Raw genomic sequence first — 19,023 nt, forward strand, 5'->3', positions numbered from 1 at the left:
TTTTTTTTTTAATTCGAATTTCTTTTTATTTTCCTTTTTCTTTTCTTTTCTGCGTTGACTCTCGTGAGCTTCTATTTCTTTTTTTGGTTAAAGCTTTGAAAAATATTCTAAACGTCAAACACACACACACACACACACACACACACACACACACACACACACACACACACACACACACACCTGTGTTAGCTAATTAACAACAACTAATTAGCTAATCTTTCTTTCTCTTTCTCTTTTTCTCTCTTTCTCTCGTTCTCTTTTTCTCTCTTTCTCTTTTTTTTCTTTTTCTTTTTCTTTTCTTTTTCTTTTCTTTTTCTTTTTCTTTTTCATCTGATTTACGAAGGCAACTTATGTGTTAGTCGAAGACACATACGCGTTGGAATCTTTTTTTTTTTTATTCTATCTTTCAATCTTGTTTTTTTTTCTTTTATTTTTTTTTTTGACAAATGGCAAATGTCTCGTGTCGTTGAAAAATGAGGGGGAGAAAAAAATAAAAAACAAATAAAAAATGAAAAGAAATTAAAATGATGAAGAAATATGCATTGAAATAATAATAAACAAATAAACATGAAAATATATCTTTTAATTAATTATTAATTAAAATATATATATATATATATATCTTTAATTAATTATTAATAAAAATATAACTTTAAATAATTATTAATTAAAATATGTCTTTAATCGAAAGAGTAATCGAAAAGAGTATCGAACAAAATGATTCTTCCTAGGCCTGTTTTTTTTTTTTTTTTTAATTTAATGGCAGATCGATAATAATTGATTCAGTATGTTTTATACTTTCATACGACCACAGCCATTTTTTTTTCTCAAATACCTTTTCCCTGTGTTGTTGTTTTTTTTTTTTATCACATCTTCTTCTTCTTCTTCTTCTTCTTCCTCTTCTTCTGCTTCTTCTTTTACCAACAATAATTTTCCTTCTTTTTTTTTTTTGACATCTGTTAATTTGTTTGTTTCCTTCTCTTCTTTCATCTTCTACCTTTTCTTCTTTTTATTAAAATCATCATTTATGTGCCATATTTGTTGAATCGACGAATATTTGTTTAACTCCATACGTTTTTTTCCTTTCCTGTAACATTATTTTTAAATATTTATTAAATTAATGAAATATAATTAAAATTGTGTTTTTTTTTCTAAAATTATCAATTGTTTTAACATATAAAATACAATAGATTTATTTTTATATATATATTTCATAAATATTTGATTAGTTAAAAATTAATAAAAAAAATTTGTTTTAAAAAATTATTAATACTACATATTATAATTAAATTAATAAATGAAATAATTAAAAATTGTAAATATAAATTATTATATTTTAATATATAATTTATAATATATTTTATAATATATATTTTTATATATTATTTTATATATTATTTTATATATATTATTTTACATATTATTTTATATATTATTATATATTTTATTTTAAAATATATTTTAAAATATATTTTATAATATATTATTTTATATATTATTATATATTTTATTTTATAATATATTTTATAATATATATTTTTATATATACACTTTTATATATTATTTTATATATTATTATATATTTTATTTTATAATATATTTTAAATAATTTTAATATATATTTAATAATAATAATTAAATATAATATTAAATAATTTATTATTTAATATTATAAACATAATTAATAATATTCTATTATATTTAATTGTATTAAATATAAAAATTATAATATATTATATATAGTTTTTATATATATATTTATATTATATATATATATATATAATATATATATATACAGAGTGATCGGGGTAACTGGTGGTACAAGTCGATGGTTAAGTCGATTTTCTCGTAAACAAAGTCTCAAACGACAAATTTTTGTTCTATTTTTTCGATTGATTTTTTTTTTTTTATATAGAATCAGCCCCTTGTCGCTTGTACCACCAGTTTTACCGATCACCCTGTATATTTAAAAAATGTATACAAGTATTAGGTCGAGTCATAAATAACTTCCGTTTTTTTTATGAGACAAAGAATGGCGTTTCTGCGACTGATGATAAGTGCAAGACACCTTTCGTGGAGTTTTTTTTTCCTTTTGCACTCTTTGCAATTGTTCAACGTATCTATTGGATTTTGTTCTCAATATTACCTCTAAAAGGTTCATCAAAGTCGGAAATACGTCCCTGCACTCGGGTTCATTTTTTAAGATCGTATCTCCAGAACGGAATTTTACAAACCAATTTCTGACTGCCCTATCAATTATCAATCCTGCACTGTATACGCTGCATATTTTTTCAGTTGCCACTTTAGTGCCATTGCCTTGTTTCAATTCCTAAAGCATTACATGTCGAATATGCACTTTTTACTATCCCATTTCCAGTGGTTAAGAAGAACAGTTAAATGTAACATTGAGTGCATAAAAAAGTTGACAGAAGACTAAACTGAATCCTCATCTATACAGTGATATCAAAAATTTCGTTTGTTTCGTTGACTTATAGTAGGTAAATACGAAAAATAGATTCTACATAGACGCATCGGAAGTTACTTATGACTCGACCTAATAAATATGAGCTTACATGTTCAGGGTTTGATTTGATCGCCATAATCCTGATCACCAACGAGATATAAAAATTGAAATGCTATGGCAAGTAAACTGATGCCAAGTAAATCACCCATTGCTGTCAAATATGGTATTGCCGAATTATCAGGATCTATTTTTCTTTTCCACATCCAATGTATCATAATATATGCGATATACAAAAGTGCAGCCACTTGTAACACAGCAGCACAAAGATATACAAATACGAATAATGGTGTTAAAGATGTATTACCATCTTTCATATAATTAATTAGATAAATAAAAATTATGTGACCGGGTATCACCATAGACATCAATACTCTCGTTGTTCTTGCATGTATACCTACAAAAAAAAAAAAAAGAAAAGAGAAAAGTAATTAAAAAATTAAAAAATTAAATCAAATTCATGACTTATTGATATTATTAAAACTTAGATATAAAAAGATTGATTATTATTATGATTATTATTATTATAAATAATATATAATAATAATAGTAATATAATACCTTTGCCAAAGAAATTAGCTATTGGCGTGATGAAAATGACAGGATGAGTTTGACCAGTTGGTATCAAAAGAGTCCCAAGTTCAGCTTGTTTGTGTAATGCAGTTGATATTCTACTAGCTTGAACTGCAACAAGATTTCCACCAACTCCATTAATCACAGGTTGAAAAACTGTCAGATTTTCGAAACGTGAGACCATGAATTCTAATATCAAACCACCGCAACTGAAAATAAAAAATATCATTGAAAATTTAATATAAATTTAATATAATATAATATTTAATATTATTCAATTAATATTATTAAATATAATATATAATAGAATATTATATTATATTATATTTAATTTTATTAAATATTAAAATTATAATATATTATATACATATAGTTTTATAATAAATATAAAAATTATATTATCATATAAATAATTTTATATTTAAATTTATATTATATTTATTATAATAGAATATTTTATTATATTATATTTAATTTTAATAAATATAAAAATTATATTATATAATACATTTTGTATTATATTATATTATATATTACATATTATATATTTATTATATTATAATATATTATATAATATATTTTTTTAATAAATATAAAATTATATTATATAATTTTATTAAATATAAAAATCATATTATATAATATATATATATATATTTAAATATATATATTTAAATTTATATTATATTATATTATATTTAATTTTATTAAATATTAAAATTATAATATATTATATATATATAGTTTTAATAAAAATATAAAAATTATATTATAATATATATAATTTTGTATTTAAATTTGTATTATATTTAATATAATAGAATATTATATTATATATATATTTAATTTTAATAAATATAAAAATTATATTATATCACATATAATTTTATATATATATATATATATATATATATATATATATATATAATTTATATTATTATATATAATATTATATTAAATATACTCATAAATTGTTATTTAAAAAAATCTAACACAATAAATATATAAATTCTAATTTCAAATACAATAAATAATAATAAAAATATATAATAACCTGCTAATTAACATGGCAACCATGACAGGTGTCCATCCAGAATATAACACGTCATTGGTATATTTATTCCTTTTTGCAATCCAAACCCAAAGTGGTGTTACAAGAACATAACAAGCAATGACAAGTGGTGCCAACCAATCCTGTTTATCGATGGATTCATAAAGTATCGTCGAGATCCATGAAAGAAGGGCTAATGACGTGATGTCACCAAGACTGGCAGCAATAGGCGTTGCTACGTTGTCAGGATTGATATGACAATGACGTGAAAAGACTATGACACCTGCGGTTATCAAACCGAGTACGAAGGAAGCCAATGATGCTGTAACTAAACTGCTGGCACATAACAGGTATGCATGATCCAAAGAAACTGTACCATTTCTAAAAGCACCCATCACTATTGCAACCACTGATCCAAGAAAACCAACCACTATTGCTTGACACTGTAATCATTAATAATATATTATTAGATTTATCAATAATTTTTCATTAATGTTCAACCTATATAAATATATAAGCACACATCGATGAACTCCATAAAACATAAAAGTTAATGTGTTGCGATGAAATAATGTATGGTAATATTGTTCTTAAAAATTCCTTTCAATGGTTAAACAAGTTTTGCCGTTTAATGATGTTAATCTTTATTATTCAAGAAAGTTATTATAAATATATAAAAAGTTATGACTATACTAAGTGCTTTGACACTTAAATTTAAGGTTTTTCAAAAAGTCGAGTTAATCGATGTGTGCACTGAACGGCTCATATATAAATATATTTTATATAATATGTATATATACATATTATTATAATTATTATTAATATTATTATAACATATAATATATAACAATTATATATATAATAAATTTATATTAAAATATTAATTATATTAAAATTATACAAATTTTATTATATATACTTATCAAAATTATAAAAAAATATTAAAATTTATATTAAAGTATATATTATATAACAAATATATAATTTATCAATTATATAATATTTAAAAAATAAATATAATATATAAATTTATATTAAAATATTAATTACATTAAAATTTATAAAAAATTATACAAATTTTATGATATATAATTATAAAAATTATAAAAAAAATACTAAAATTTATATTAAAATATATATTATATAACAAATATAAAATTTACCAATTATATAATATATAAAAAATAAATATAATATATAAATTTATATTAAAAATTATTATATGTTATAATATATATTTCCTATATAAATAAAAATTATATTAATATTTAAGTTATTATAATTATAATATATATTAATATTATAATTATATTATATTAAATGTAAATTATATTTAAATATAATAAATATAATAAATTATATAAAAATATAATTTTATTAAATATAAATATATTAAATACAATAAAATAATATTATATTTAAATTATAATTTAAATTATATTATATTTATATTAAAATTTATACAAAATTATATATATTATATTGTTATTATATGTTATAAGATACATATTTGTTATATAAATGAAAATTTTAATTATATTTAAGTTATTATAATTAAAATATATATATTATAACATATAATATATAAAAATTATATAATAAATTTATAATATATATAAATTTTATTTCATTGACATTAGATGAAATTGTAAAAACACGTGGTCTCTCGTACCTGTCTGCGTCGTAAAAAAACGTTAAATAAATAAAATAAAATAAAAAAAAAAATAAAAATTGTGGCGCCATACGATAAGCTTAAAAAAGTTCAAAATCTTTCATTTTCAACGTGTGTTATTCAAGTTTTCGTAATAAGAGGAAGAAAAAGAAGAAGAAGAAGAAGAAGAAGAAGAAGAAGAAGAAGAAGAAGGAGAAGAAATAATCGAATCTGAATTATCTAGGAAATCGTTTGCAAATTCTTCTTCTCTCAGAAGTAACACATAAAAAAAAAAGTAAAAAACAAAAAAACCAACACGTTTTATACGTAAAACAAACGTAGATATTAAGTGCAAACAATGTAAACGACGCGCCGTCGAGAGATAAACCGAGAAAAAGAAGAAGAAACAGATGAAAAAAAAAAGAAAAAGAAAAGAAAAAAAAACGTTTTCGAATATCAACGTTAACGTAACGCTGATAATTAGCAAATAACTTGCTTAGAGTTTGTTTCACAAGACCAAAAATAAAAAATAAAAAGTAAAATACTTGAGGGTTAGTAAGAGAGGTAGAGGAATCAAATTCTTACCTGTATCAAAACGAGATTTCCAACGATCATGTACCATTGTTGTTTAGGAGTGTCCATGTGTCCAAGATTTGCTTGGGTTGAAAGACGAGATGCCAATGTCATTTCTAAATTACCTTTTAAACCTAAAAGTGCTGGTACTAGGATCATAAGTTCGTTAACCCTATCAAATACGACCCAGTGCTGTAAAATAAAAATAAAAAATATATCTCAGTTATATATATTTCAATTATATTTATATTTATAATTATATAATTATTTAATTAATATTAATATTTTTTAAATATATATATATATATATATATATATATATATAAAATATAAATTTTAATTATGTGTATCTCTATACATACATTTAATTTAATTTATAATTTAAAGTAATTATAAATAATGCGCTATTTATAAAACTAATTTAATTTAAAATTAATTATTATTATTATAATAATATATAATATTATTCTATATTATTAATATTATTATATATATATATATATATATATATATATATATATATATATATATATATATATATATATATATAAGTTAGCTATTAATTTAAAAAAACTAAAAATGAAAAATATATTAAAAAAAAAACACACACACACACAAACTAACAATAAGATTAATTTAAAAATAAATATATTATCCAATTTGGGTTATAGAATTACGGTGACTTTAACGCGTGTTTAAGAAAATCCAATTATATCCAATTATAGTGAATCTCTTTAAAATACCAAGAACGTCCTTTTTTTTTTTTTTGTATAAAAAAAAAAAACAAGAAAAAAAACCCAAGTAATTTATTAGTTGAAAAAAAATATGACAAATGAATGATCATACTTGTACTAGATCGAGGACTAATCCAGCACCAACCATGCCAAGGCCAGCTATCAAAAAGGGTATGAAAACTTGTATGGTTATTGCACAATAAGATTCCGTAGGTTCTTCATCGTCGTCCGTAACACCATAGATTTTACTTTCAGCAACTACATCAGGAAGACGGTTGTTATCATAATTCTCATCGAATATCGTCACTTCCACACACTCATCATCGTGCCCGTTTGAATTGACCGTGACCAAGTTGTTGGTCATGTTAGGGCCACCGTTGTTGCTGCTGCTATTGCTGCTACTGCTATTATTATTACCATTCCCGTTAACACCGCTAGCAACGTTATTGGTAGTGTTATTATTGTTATTATTATTGTTGTTATTGTTAACAGGAATGGTTGTGTTGGTATTGGTACCAACGCTGGCATTTGATTCGGAAGTTGATCGTGATCGGCCATCGGTTGGTGACATCCTGTGGGAATTAGGCCTTCCTTGAAGCAAAGGGCTCGTACATAGCTCACTGTCAACCAACAAATATTTTTCTCCAATAATTAATTTAAACTACGACAACAACAACAAAACTAGGTCGTATTTTAATATATTATATATATAAAAAAAAAATTAATAAACAAATTAACAACAAAATACTGTATTCGATATTGCAACCTGTTGCTCGTTAAACTCGTCACTCGTTTTATTATTATTATTATGTAACTTTTGTATAGATTTGCAATTAAACACTTTAAACAAATATCTTTTTATTTGATTAGTATACTGTTTGATTTATTATTATTGTTATTATTAAATTCACAAAATATGAATATCTTGTAATCACAATTTTCATTGAACTCAAACAAACAAACAAACAAACAAACAAACACATACACAGACACACATTCGGACATACTTTTCGAAGTTGTTGATATTATGTTCAGGTGTTTGAGTTGCCGGCTGATTTTTGTCAGGCGGTAGCCTAACCGAAAGTTGATGTACCTGGCCCTCTATCATCTTCCTACTGAGGGCCTCGTCTTACTCGTACCCACGAATATATAGCCATTCTTCTTCTTTTTCAAAAGATTGATAAGATTATTTCTATCTTTCTTTATATATCGTTCTTTTTCTTTCGTATGTCACACACACAATACAAGTATATGTAACACGTATATATACATATATATAATGTATTCCAGGATACAAATAAAACGTTAATTACGTAATTAAAACGTGGAGGGACGCTATCTCTCTTCGGTTTGGCTCCTCCTTGGAACCAACTGTAAATCATGTTGAATATCATACTACTTCTACTACTACTACTACTATTATTATTACCTACTACTACTACTACTACTACTACTAAAACATTCATTTTTCGTACGCAGCCTAAGAAATGTTCATTTCTCGTCGTCACGAGGAAAAGAGACAATTTCTTGATAACAATCGTATTAAATTAATGAACCATTCTTATCAAATTGTATTTAACAACATTTGTGCATTTGCATTCATTGCTGATGCAAAAAGACATTTTATTTTGTATGGCGGACTTTTTGAAATGGCGAACCTTTTCTAACTTGAAAAAAAAAAAGAATTACGAAAATTCTAATGAAAAATATTCAATTTTATTTTTTTTTTTTTTTTAATGTGAGAAAAATATTATTTATCAAATATTTATATAAATATTTCAAATTTTCAAAAAGTTCTGTCTCCATTTAAACAAACATTGGTTCAATTTGTTTTTTTTTTTTTTTTTTTTTAAATGAAATTATACGAATTACCATCCACGTTGTTAAAAAATTAAATAAATAAATAATTATATTATTTGAGATATGTTTGAACAAATTAATTTCTTTTTATTATTATTATTATTATTATTATTATTATTATTATTATTATTATTATTATTATTATTATTATTATTAATGTTATTACTATTATTTTAATTTCTTTACATTACTATTATTAATTTAATTTAATTAATTTCTTTTTTTAATTATTATTATTATTATTATTATTATTATTATTATTATTATTGTAAAAATGGACAGAACTTTTTTGGTTAAATCAAAATAATAATATGATTTTGACATTAGAATCTTACAAATCTGATGTCACCAGTCATTCCCTTTCTCCTCCTCCTCCTCCTCCTCCTCCCACTTTGTTAAGTACGTCACAAAAGATATGAAGAAGATTAATTATCAAAATTACTATCGAATAAACGAATCAACTGATATATCGATGATGATTATTATTACGTTGTTACAAACTGTAATGTAACTCATCTTTAGATCTATGATAAATTTTTGTTCAAGTTTCGTTACATAATACAATTACATCAACGTAACATCATCTAATATTCCTTTTACAAAATTACAATTGAAAAAAAGAACAAACAACAACAAGATAAAAAGAAAAATAAAAAGAAAAATATGAACAATGAGATTGTTCGATTTGTATTGTTATAAAATCGGTATAATTCTCCTACGCAACACATTGACAAGGAAACATAATGTGTTAGACTTGAACAAGGTCGTACTACTACTATTACTATTGCTATTACTATTACTATTACTATTACTAGTATTGCACGTGTATATTAGGAAGAAAGATACAAACGAATCATACACTAACAATAAAACCTACACATACAAACACATACAGACATATATACACGGTCAGATACATATCGTAATATTTCCTTAACGCAAATTAGTTGAAGAAGAATGAACTAAACTGTGATATCTTTTTCCACGATCTACGAATCATGATCTAGAAAATTATGAAACGTGGAAACTGGTAGGGTTTGGGTGATGGGATAGGGGATGAAAAATGAAGTAAAGGAAGCAAATAAAAATAATTCTAACGAGGAATACAAAAAACAACACGTTTTGATTTATTTAGGGTAAAGTAAATTTGATGTAATAGAAAACTACGAAACGTGGAAACTGGTAGGGGTTGAGTGAGGGGATAGGGGATGAAAAATGAAGTAAAGGAAGCAAATAAAAAAATTCTAATGAGGAATACAAAACAACACGTTTTGATTTAATTAGGGTACAGTAAATTTGATGTAATAGAAAACTACGAAACGTGGAAACTGGTAGGGGTTGAGTGAGGGGATAGGGGATGAAAAATGAAGTAAAAGGAGCAACACAAAATTCTAACGAGGAATACAAAACAACACGTTTTGATTTAATTAGGGTAAAGTGAATTTGATGTAATAGAAAACTACGAAACGTGGAAACTGGTAAGGGTTGAGTGAGGGGATAGGGGATGAAAAATGAAGTAAAGGAAGCAAATAAAAATTCTAACGAGGAATAAAAAACAATACGTTTTGATTTGTATAACCCCCTCTTTCAATTCTGGTAAAATAAATTTGATGTACTAGAAAACTATGATACGTGGAAACTGGTAAGGGTTGGAAAAGGGGATAAAAAAACGAAGAGAAAACCAGCAAAAAATTCTAACGAGGAGTACATAACAACACGTTTTAATTTATTCAACCCCCATTCCACCCTCTGGTAAAATGAATATTGTATTAATTAATAAATCAACATAAAATACAATAATACATGTATTCAACACTTATGGATTTTTAGATCATCGTAACCTTAACCTACGCGCAATCGACTCGATCACGACCTTCCCAGTTTGCACACACACACACAAACACATACACATGTATATTACACGAATATACTCGAGGAGAAAATCTACTAGCGTTGTTCTAGTTTTTTAAACGAGAACCCCTTTCTCTCTCTCTCTCTCTCTTTCTCTCTCTCTCTCAAATGACCCCATCGAGCGCGAATATCTCCCGTGCTAATTTAAGAATGTAAACCAGGTGAAAAAGTGATTCCTATAACACAGTTGGCTTCTACCTATTATTAGAAAAAAAAAAACAAAAAGTAGAATCAAATCAAATATTTGTTGAGAAAATAAAATTAAAAAAAAAAACAGAAATCAAAAGATAAGATAACAAATGAAAAAGGGTGTGTGTGTGTGTGTGTGTGTTTAAATCGAACAATTTGGTAACGATAGTAATAAAGGACCGGCGCGTATCCTTCAGGAGACGCCCACGTGAAGGATCAACCCCTAACCTCTAGCCAACCCTTTACCCTCAAATCCTCAAACCCCTTGCTATCAACAGTTACAACAATTTTTGTAATAACTTTTTACTTGTGTTTTGTCTTTTCTTTTTTTTTTTTTTTTTAACTTTGATCGAATAAAACGAACCTAATTTCTTGGATTAATATAAATAATTAAAGTGTAAAAAATATAATTATTAATTTGTTAAGAATAATTTGTAATCGTAGTTTACTGTTGTCCTCGTTTCTAGTAGTGGTTTTTTTTCTTTTTTTTTTTTTTTAACACTGATCGAAAATAAGAAAAAAAGTAAACCTAAATTTTAGAATTAATATAAAAAATATAAGTGTAAAAAAAAAATAATTATTAATTTGTTAAGAACAATTTGTTATCGTAGTTTACTGTTGTCCTCGTTTCTAGTAGTGGTTTTTTTTTCTTATTTTTTTTTTTTTTAACAATGATCAAAAATAAGAAAGAAATTAATTTAAATTCTAGGATTAATATAAAAAATATAAGTGTAAAAAAAATAATTATTAATTTGTCAAGAACAATTTGTTATCGTAGTTAACTATTTTCCTCGTGTCCAATCAACTTCTTATCATTTTCTTGTTCTTTTCATACCTGACACCCGGAGGATGGTCAAGGGAGTTTTTTCTCTTCTAATCGTTTTTTAATTTTTTTTTCTTTTTTTTTTTAAGATCTCCCACGTTGAAAAAATAATCGAACGGAAATTTCTATCTCTCTTTCTTTCTTACTTTCTTGCTATCTCTCTCTCTCTCTCTCTCTCTCTCTTTCTCTCTTTCTCTCTTGATTATTTGTTATTGATTTAGTTTAACTCTGTATTATTGTTAAAAGTCCGATTAGAATAATAAAGAACTTTGTACGAATAAGAAAAATTATCCGACGTCGAAGAACATTTGATGGCGGTCACCTGGTGGCCCGGTACGAGGCCGTTTCATGCTGCGGTTACATCGCGACTGATCCCGATCGTGCATCATGCCTGCCTTCTTAAAACTAGTTTCGGACAATCGCCGTATAGGTAAGAAAGAACCGAACAGGGCAAGCGCGAATTTATCGATCCGCCATTCGTCGCGTTTATGTTACCAACAGAATCCTAAATGTCTACGATAGAACAACTTTAACATAACCCACGTAAACTGATAACAATAACAAGTAGTTACGAAACAATTGCTATTGCAATTGCAATAGCAAACATCAATACATCAATACATCAATTTAATTTGATGATAATTGTTGTTGATAGTTTTCATTTTAATTTGTAATAAATTGTGATCGTTTTAGTTTAAATAGTTTTTATTTTTTATTTTTTGTAATTAATTCATTGTCATTTTTACGTGTGATAATTAATGTTGATTAATTTTATGTGTTATTTGTTTGTAATTTTATTTTGTTTATAATTTATATTGTAGAGTAGTATTAATAGTAGTAAATGATGTATTAAAAGTTATTGTTAATTATTTATTAGAATTGTAATTTTTTTCATCTTTGCAATAATAGTTGTTAAATAGGTATGATAGTAGCTGGTTGATACAGCTAATAATTTAAAGTATAATTAATCATTTTGAAATTTATGTTGCTTGTAATTTAAATCGTAAAATAATAATAATAATAATAATAATAATAATAATTTAGCAAATGATGTGTTAAAAATTATTATTAATTATATATTATAATTGTAGTGTTTTTTAATTTTTGCAATAGTAATTATTAAATAGGTATGATAGTTAATGGTAGCTGGATGATGCAGATCATAATTTCAAGTGTAATAATAGTTTTAAAATTTATGTTGTTTATAATTTTAATTGTAGAATATTAATAATAATAATAATAATAATAATAATAATAATAATAATAATAATAATAATAATAGTAGGAAAGGATGTATTAAAAGTTATTGTTAACTATATATTGCAATTGTAGTGTTTTTTAATTTTTGCAATAGTAGTTATTAAATACGTATGATAGTTAATGGTAGCTGGTTGATGCAGTTAATAATTTGAAGTGTAATAATAATATTGAAATTTATGTTGCTTGTAATTTAAATTGTAAAATAATAATAATAATAATAATTTAGCAAATGATGTATTAAAAGTTATTGTTTATTATATATAAGAATTGTAGTGTTTTTTAATTTTTGCAATAGTAGTTATTAAATAGGTATGATAGTTAATGGTAATTAAACTAATTTATAATTTTAAGTATAATAGTTTTGAAATTTATATTATTTGTAATTGTAATTAAAAAATAGTAATAATAATAATAATAATAATAATAATAATTTAGCAAATGATATATTAAAAGTTATTATTAATTATATATTATAATTGTATTTTTTTTTAATCGTTGCAATAATAGTTGTTAGCAGGTATGATAATTAATGGTAGTTAATGCAGTTAATAATTTCAAGTGTAATAATAGTTTGAAAATTTATATTATTTATAATTGTAATTAAAAAATAGTAATAATAATAATAATAATAATAATAATAATAATTTAGCAAATGATATATTAAAAGTTATTATTAACTATATATTATAATTGTATTTTTTTTAAATCGTTGCAATAATAATTGTTAGCAGGTATGATAATTAATGATAGTTAATGCAGTTAATAATTTCAAGTGTAATAATAGTTTGAAAATTTTTCTCGTTTATAATTTAAATTGTAGAATAATAATAAAAATAATAGCGAGTGATGATTTATTAATAATTATTATTTATTATATATTTATAATTGTATTTTTTGAATGGTTGTATTAGTTATTTGTTACTATATTTACATTAATGAAAATAATATGAGAAAACTATTTCGAATGAATATAAAAAGGATTAATACTTTTCAGGATAGTATCCTATATTCCTTATGACGTATTTATCGTTGTAATGACGTCAACAGAACCACCACCTCCACCTCCACCTACACCTCCACCATCACCATCACCAATCGTAAATGCGTGGGGTTCTATTCTTTTTTTAAAGAATTTTTTGATTTCTTCCAAACAAATATTCTTTAATTATCAATTTCTTTTGATTGCAAATGTCACATAGTTTAATTTGGTTGATCTATGATTTAATAAATGATTTGTTTAGACAAATTCGTTTATTAATTCATAATTTATATCCTACCGATGCACTAGTATGATTATTTCCATCTGTTGCAACATCATACGTCATACGTCATACGTATGTTGTTTTAAAATTCACAGATTACAGCTATTGAGATTACTATATGATATGTTTACGATTTAATTTGATTAGAAAATTCTAATTTAAAATTTTTTTATATTTAGATATTAATATATATTCTGTCAATTTATCAATCATTTGCAATAATTTTTTTAAAGTTTGATTGGAATTTGTATAATATAAAAAATGATTTAATTAAAAAATCATTCAAAGTATTTTTAATTAATTTTGAAAACTTTTCTAAATAATTCTAAATAATACAAGTGTTGTATTTTATACTAAAAAATAAAATAAAATAAAATAAAATAAAATATGATGAAATTGAAAATGATTTAATAAAAAATCATTGACAGTATTTTTAATTAATTTTGAAAACTTTTCTAAATAATTCTAAATAATACAAGTGTTGTACTTTATAAAAAAAATAAAATAAAATAAAATAAAATAAAATATGATGAAATAGAAAATGATTTAATAAAAAAATCATTGACAGTATTTTTAATTAATTTTGAAAACTTTTCTAAATAATTCTAAATAATACAAATAAAATAAAGTATGATGGAATTGAAAATGATTTAATAAAAAATCATTGACAGTATTTTTAATTAATTTTGAAAACTTTAGCAAATAATTATAAATAATACAAGTGTTGTATTTTATACAAAAATAAAATAAAATAAAATAAAATAAAATAAAATAAAATAAAATAAAATAAAATAAAATATGATCAAATAGAAAATAATCACAGAACATTATTATTTCGAATTTTTGAGGAAACATTTTTGTAATTTGTGTATTTGTAATTGAATAATGATTGTAATTAATTTTCCAAGGGCGGATCTTGAAAATTTTGTATGAAAGTTCGGTCAGTGACGTGTTCATAATTGTATCCTGTGTTAAAAGTATATATATATATACTGGTTACTTCAACAACGAAGACCAAAGAGAGACTGATAACACACGTACACTATACGTACACACAAAGAAATATTACACGTGAGTAGCGTGAACAATGCAATGACATGGCAATTTGTGTTCCAGTAAAGCTAGCGGACTAGGTCACATCCATGTAGCCTCACTTTTCTGATTACCGGGTTAAACGCTCTCGCATTTCGTTCGAGAATGACATTACCCTTCTAGATAACTCAGCATCACTTTTATGACAAAATTTACTAAACATACTCAAAGATATTTGTATCAAACAAAAATCATTAATGTGTTTTCTTTTTTTCTATTCATTTTTTTCTCAATCACGATATTTCACGATTGAATGAAATTTCGTTTAACTTTGCTACCTTGCAAATGAATTTTTTCCTTATTTTTTTGTTGTTGTTGTGCTATTATTATTATTTGCATGAAATATACATTAATTTGAATATGTAATATCGTTTTACGTGATACGATAATAATAATAATAATAATCAAGAAAAATGGTAGCCTGTACAATTAGTATTGGTAAGGGCTTCTTGGTTTTATTATAGGTGGCTTATTTTTTTTGTTTTTTTTTTTTTTATTCTGCTTCCTTTTCTTCTTCTTCTTCTTGTTCTTTTTCTTCTATTTCTTCTTTCTCGATTTTATTACTCGCAGCAATCATTTTTTATGAACGGAAGTATATGATCGTTAAGAATGTCGTTGAAATCGTTGAAGATTGAGTATCACAACCCGTTTAACAAACAATACGATTATTGTTTTAACTTGGACAATTTTTTTTTCTTTTTTTAATTTTTTTATTGATAATTAATTGTAATGTAATATTATTTTTGTCGTGGTATAATTTTATTAGGTCGAGTCATAAATAATTTCCGTTTTTTTTATGAAGACAAAGAATGACAATAATTTTAATATATATTTATTAAAAATAATAATAATAATTAAATATAATATTAAATAATTTATTATTTATTATTATAAACATAATTAACAATATTCTATTATATTTCATTGTATTAAATATAAAAATTATAATATATTATATATAGTTTTTATATATATATATACAGAGTGATCGGGGTAACTGGTGGTACAAGTCGATGGTTAAGTCGATTTTCTCGTAAACAAAGTCTCAAACGACAAATTTTTGTTCTATTTTTTCGATTGATTTTTTTTTTTTTTTTATATAGAATCAGCCCCTTTTCGCTTGTACCACCAGTTTTACCGATCACCCTGTATATTTAAAAAATGTATACAAGTATTAGGTCCAGTCATAAATAACTTCCGTTTTTTTATGAGACAAAGAATGGCGTTTCTGCGACTGATGATAAGTGCAAGACACCTTTCGTGGAGTTTTTTTTCCTTTTGCACTCTTTGCAATTGTTCAACGTATCTATTGGATTTTGTTCTCAATATTACCTTTAAAAGGTTCATCAAAGTCAGAAATACGTCCCTGCACTCGGGTTCATTTTTTAAGATCGTATCTCCAGAACGGAATTTTACAAACCAATTTCTGACTGCCCTATCAATTATCAATCCTGCACTGTATACGCTGCATATTTTTTCAGTTGCCACTTTAGTGCCATTGCCTTGTTTCAATTCCTAAAGCATTACATGTCGAATATGCACTTTTTACTATCCCATTTCCAGTGGTTAAGAAGAACAGTTAAATGTAACATTGAGTGCATAAAAAAGTTGACAGAAGACTAAACTGAATCCTCATCTATACAGTGATATCAAAAATTTCGTTTGTTTCGTTGACTTATAGTAGGTAAATACGAAAAATAGATTCTACATAGACGCATCGGAAGTTACTTATGACTCGACCTAATAAATACGAGCTTACATGTTCAGGGTTTGATTTGATCGCTATAATCCTGATCACCAACGAGATATAAATATTGAAATGCTATGGCAAGTAAACTGATGCCAAGTAAATCACCCATTGCTGTCAAATATGGTATTGCCAAACAAACTTATGACTCGACTTAATAATTCAACACGATTTCAATTATTGTTATATTAGAATTTGTATTTAAACGTTAATAGTTCGCGTACATAGATGATATTATCTAATTTTGGATAATAGTTTAGTACTATAGAAAAATTAAAGAATAATTAAAAAAAAAAATAAACACGTAGATTAATTTAATAAAATTAGCTAATTAAATGAAGTTATATATATATAAACTTTTCATTAGATTGTTATATATATATATACGAATAGAATTTGAAATAAAACAAAATATTAAATTTGCCAGTAAATAATTGCAGTTTTTTTTTACTTACGAATTTATATTAAATGAAATTTGAATTTTGATTAGTTCAATTATTGGAACAAATTGATATTCAATATATTTCAAAGTATAATTATTAAACTTATTTCTTTGATAATAGATAAATATGTGAAATAAAGAAAAATATTAAATTTGTCAAGGAATGAGTGGGATGGATGAATGAAGAGGAGTGAATGGATGAGTGGAGAATGCAAAAATGTAAACCAAGACACACAACATGACTGTAAAGCTGGGTTAAATAAAGATTATCTATTAAATTTGTCAATAAATTTATGCAATTTTTGACTTACAACGAAAAAAACAAAACCAAAAAAAAAAAAATTTCTATTAAATTTAAGAATTAAACAAAATGATTAAAGTGAACAAATAAATCTGATCATAAATTTGTGTTATTTTTATTTGTTTTTATCGTACGATTTAACAATCTTTTTCCCCTTAGAAAAAATTAGCCCTCCTCATTGATTTGACAAATCAACTCGATTAGTTAGAAATGAATTTAAATTGTACGAAGATTTGTAAGAAGATTTGAAAGCTTTGACATTGAAAAAGATAGACGCGGTGTAGTATGCAACGTCTTCCGCTATTCTAATCTCTCTGGCAATTTTCCCAACTGATTTCGATCTATCTCGACTTTGAATACATCTGCCGTTACTATATGTCTTCTTTATGCAAAAATAACAAAAAAAAAAAAAAAAAAAAGAAAAGATTTTATTTGCAGTTTTACGACACGTTTGAACAATACAAAATTGGCATAATTTTTATTTCAAAGTATTTTTTATTTTGTATTTTCCTTACTAACACTGACTTTAAAGTAAATAGACAAAATTAAAATTATATAATTATATAAATAATTAATAATTATAATATTTATTGCAATATATAAAAAAATTATTAATTAATATTAATTATAATATTTACATATTGTAATATATAATAAAAAGTTGCATATGTTAATTTAAAAATATTTTTTGTTAGTTTTTTTGTTCCTTACTAACTTTGACTTTAAAATAAATAAATAAATAAAATATGTATTATATAATTATATAAATAATTAATAATTATAATATTCATTGTAATATATAATAAAATTATTAATTAATATTAATTATAATATATATATATATATTGTAATATATAATAAAATGTTGCATATGTGTGTTAATTTAAAAATATTTTTTGTTGGTTTTTTTGTTCCTTACAAACTCTGACTTTAAAATAAATAAATAAATAAAATATTTATTATATAATTATATAAATAATTAATTATTATAATATTTATTGTAATATATAATAAAAATATTAATTAATATTAA

General features: G+C 23.5%; 1 protein-coding gene across 5 annotated transcripts in view; it reads right to left on the bottom strand.

Annotated features, from left to right (window-relative positions):
• LOC107071980 (solute carrier family 41 member 1) overlaps positions 1-19,023 on the bottom strand; it is a 23,320-nt gene continuing 4,297 nt past the window's right edge. The window contains exons 1-9 of one of the 5 annotated variants that reach the window (XM_015331492.2): positions 11,899-12,202; positions 8,417-8,474; positions 8,111-8,267; positions 7,216-7,723; positions 6,382-6,561; positions 4,149-4,588; positions 3,083-3,303; positions 2,574-2,918; positions 1-1,087 (exon numbers count right to left, since the gene is read on the bottom strand). In XM_015331492.2, the coding sequence (XP_015186978.2) occupies positions 2,578-2,918; positions 3,083-3,303; positions 4,149-4,588; positions 6,382-6,561; positions 7,216-7,723; positions 8,111-8,211 (1,791 nt within the window). In that variant the 5' untranslated portion in view covers positions 8,212-8,267; positions 8,417-8,474; positions 11,899-12,202 and the 3' untranslated portion in view covers positions 1-1,087; positions 2,574-2,577. Of the gene's footprint in view, positions 1,088-2,573; positions 2,919-3,082; positions 3,304-4,148; positions 4,589-6,381; positions 6,562-7,215; positions 7,724-8,110; positions 8,268-8,416; positions 8,475-11,898; positions 12,203-19,023 lie in introns of those variants that run through there. The other 4 variants (XM_089178644.1, XM_015331496.2, XM_015331499.2 and 1 more) reach the window with 4 other exon arrangements.

This window comes from Polistes dominula, unplaced genomic scaffold, assembly GCF_049000335.1.
Source record: "Polistes dominula isolate Pdom_NZ unplaced genomic scaffold, Pdom_raw_medaka contig_11, whole genome shotgun sequence".
Taxonomy (NCBI): Eukaryota; Metazoa; Arthropoda; class Insecta; order Hymenoptera; family Vespidae; genus Polistes; species Polistes dominula.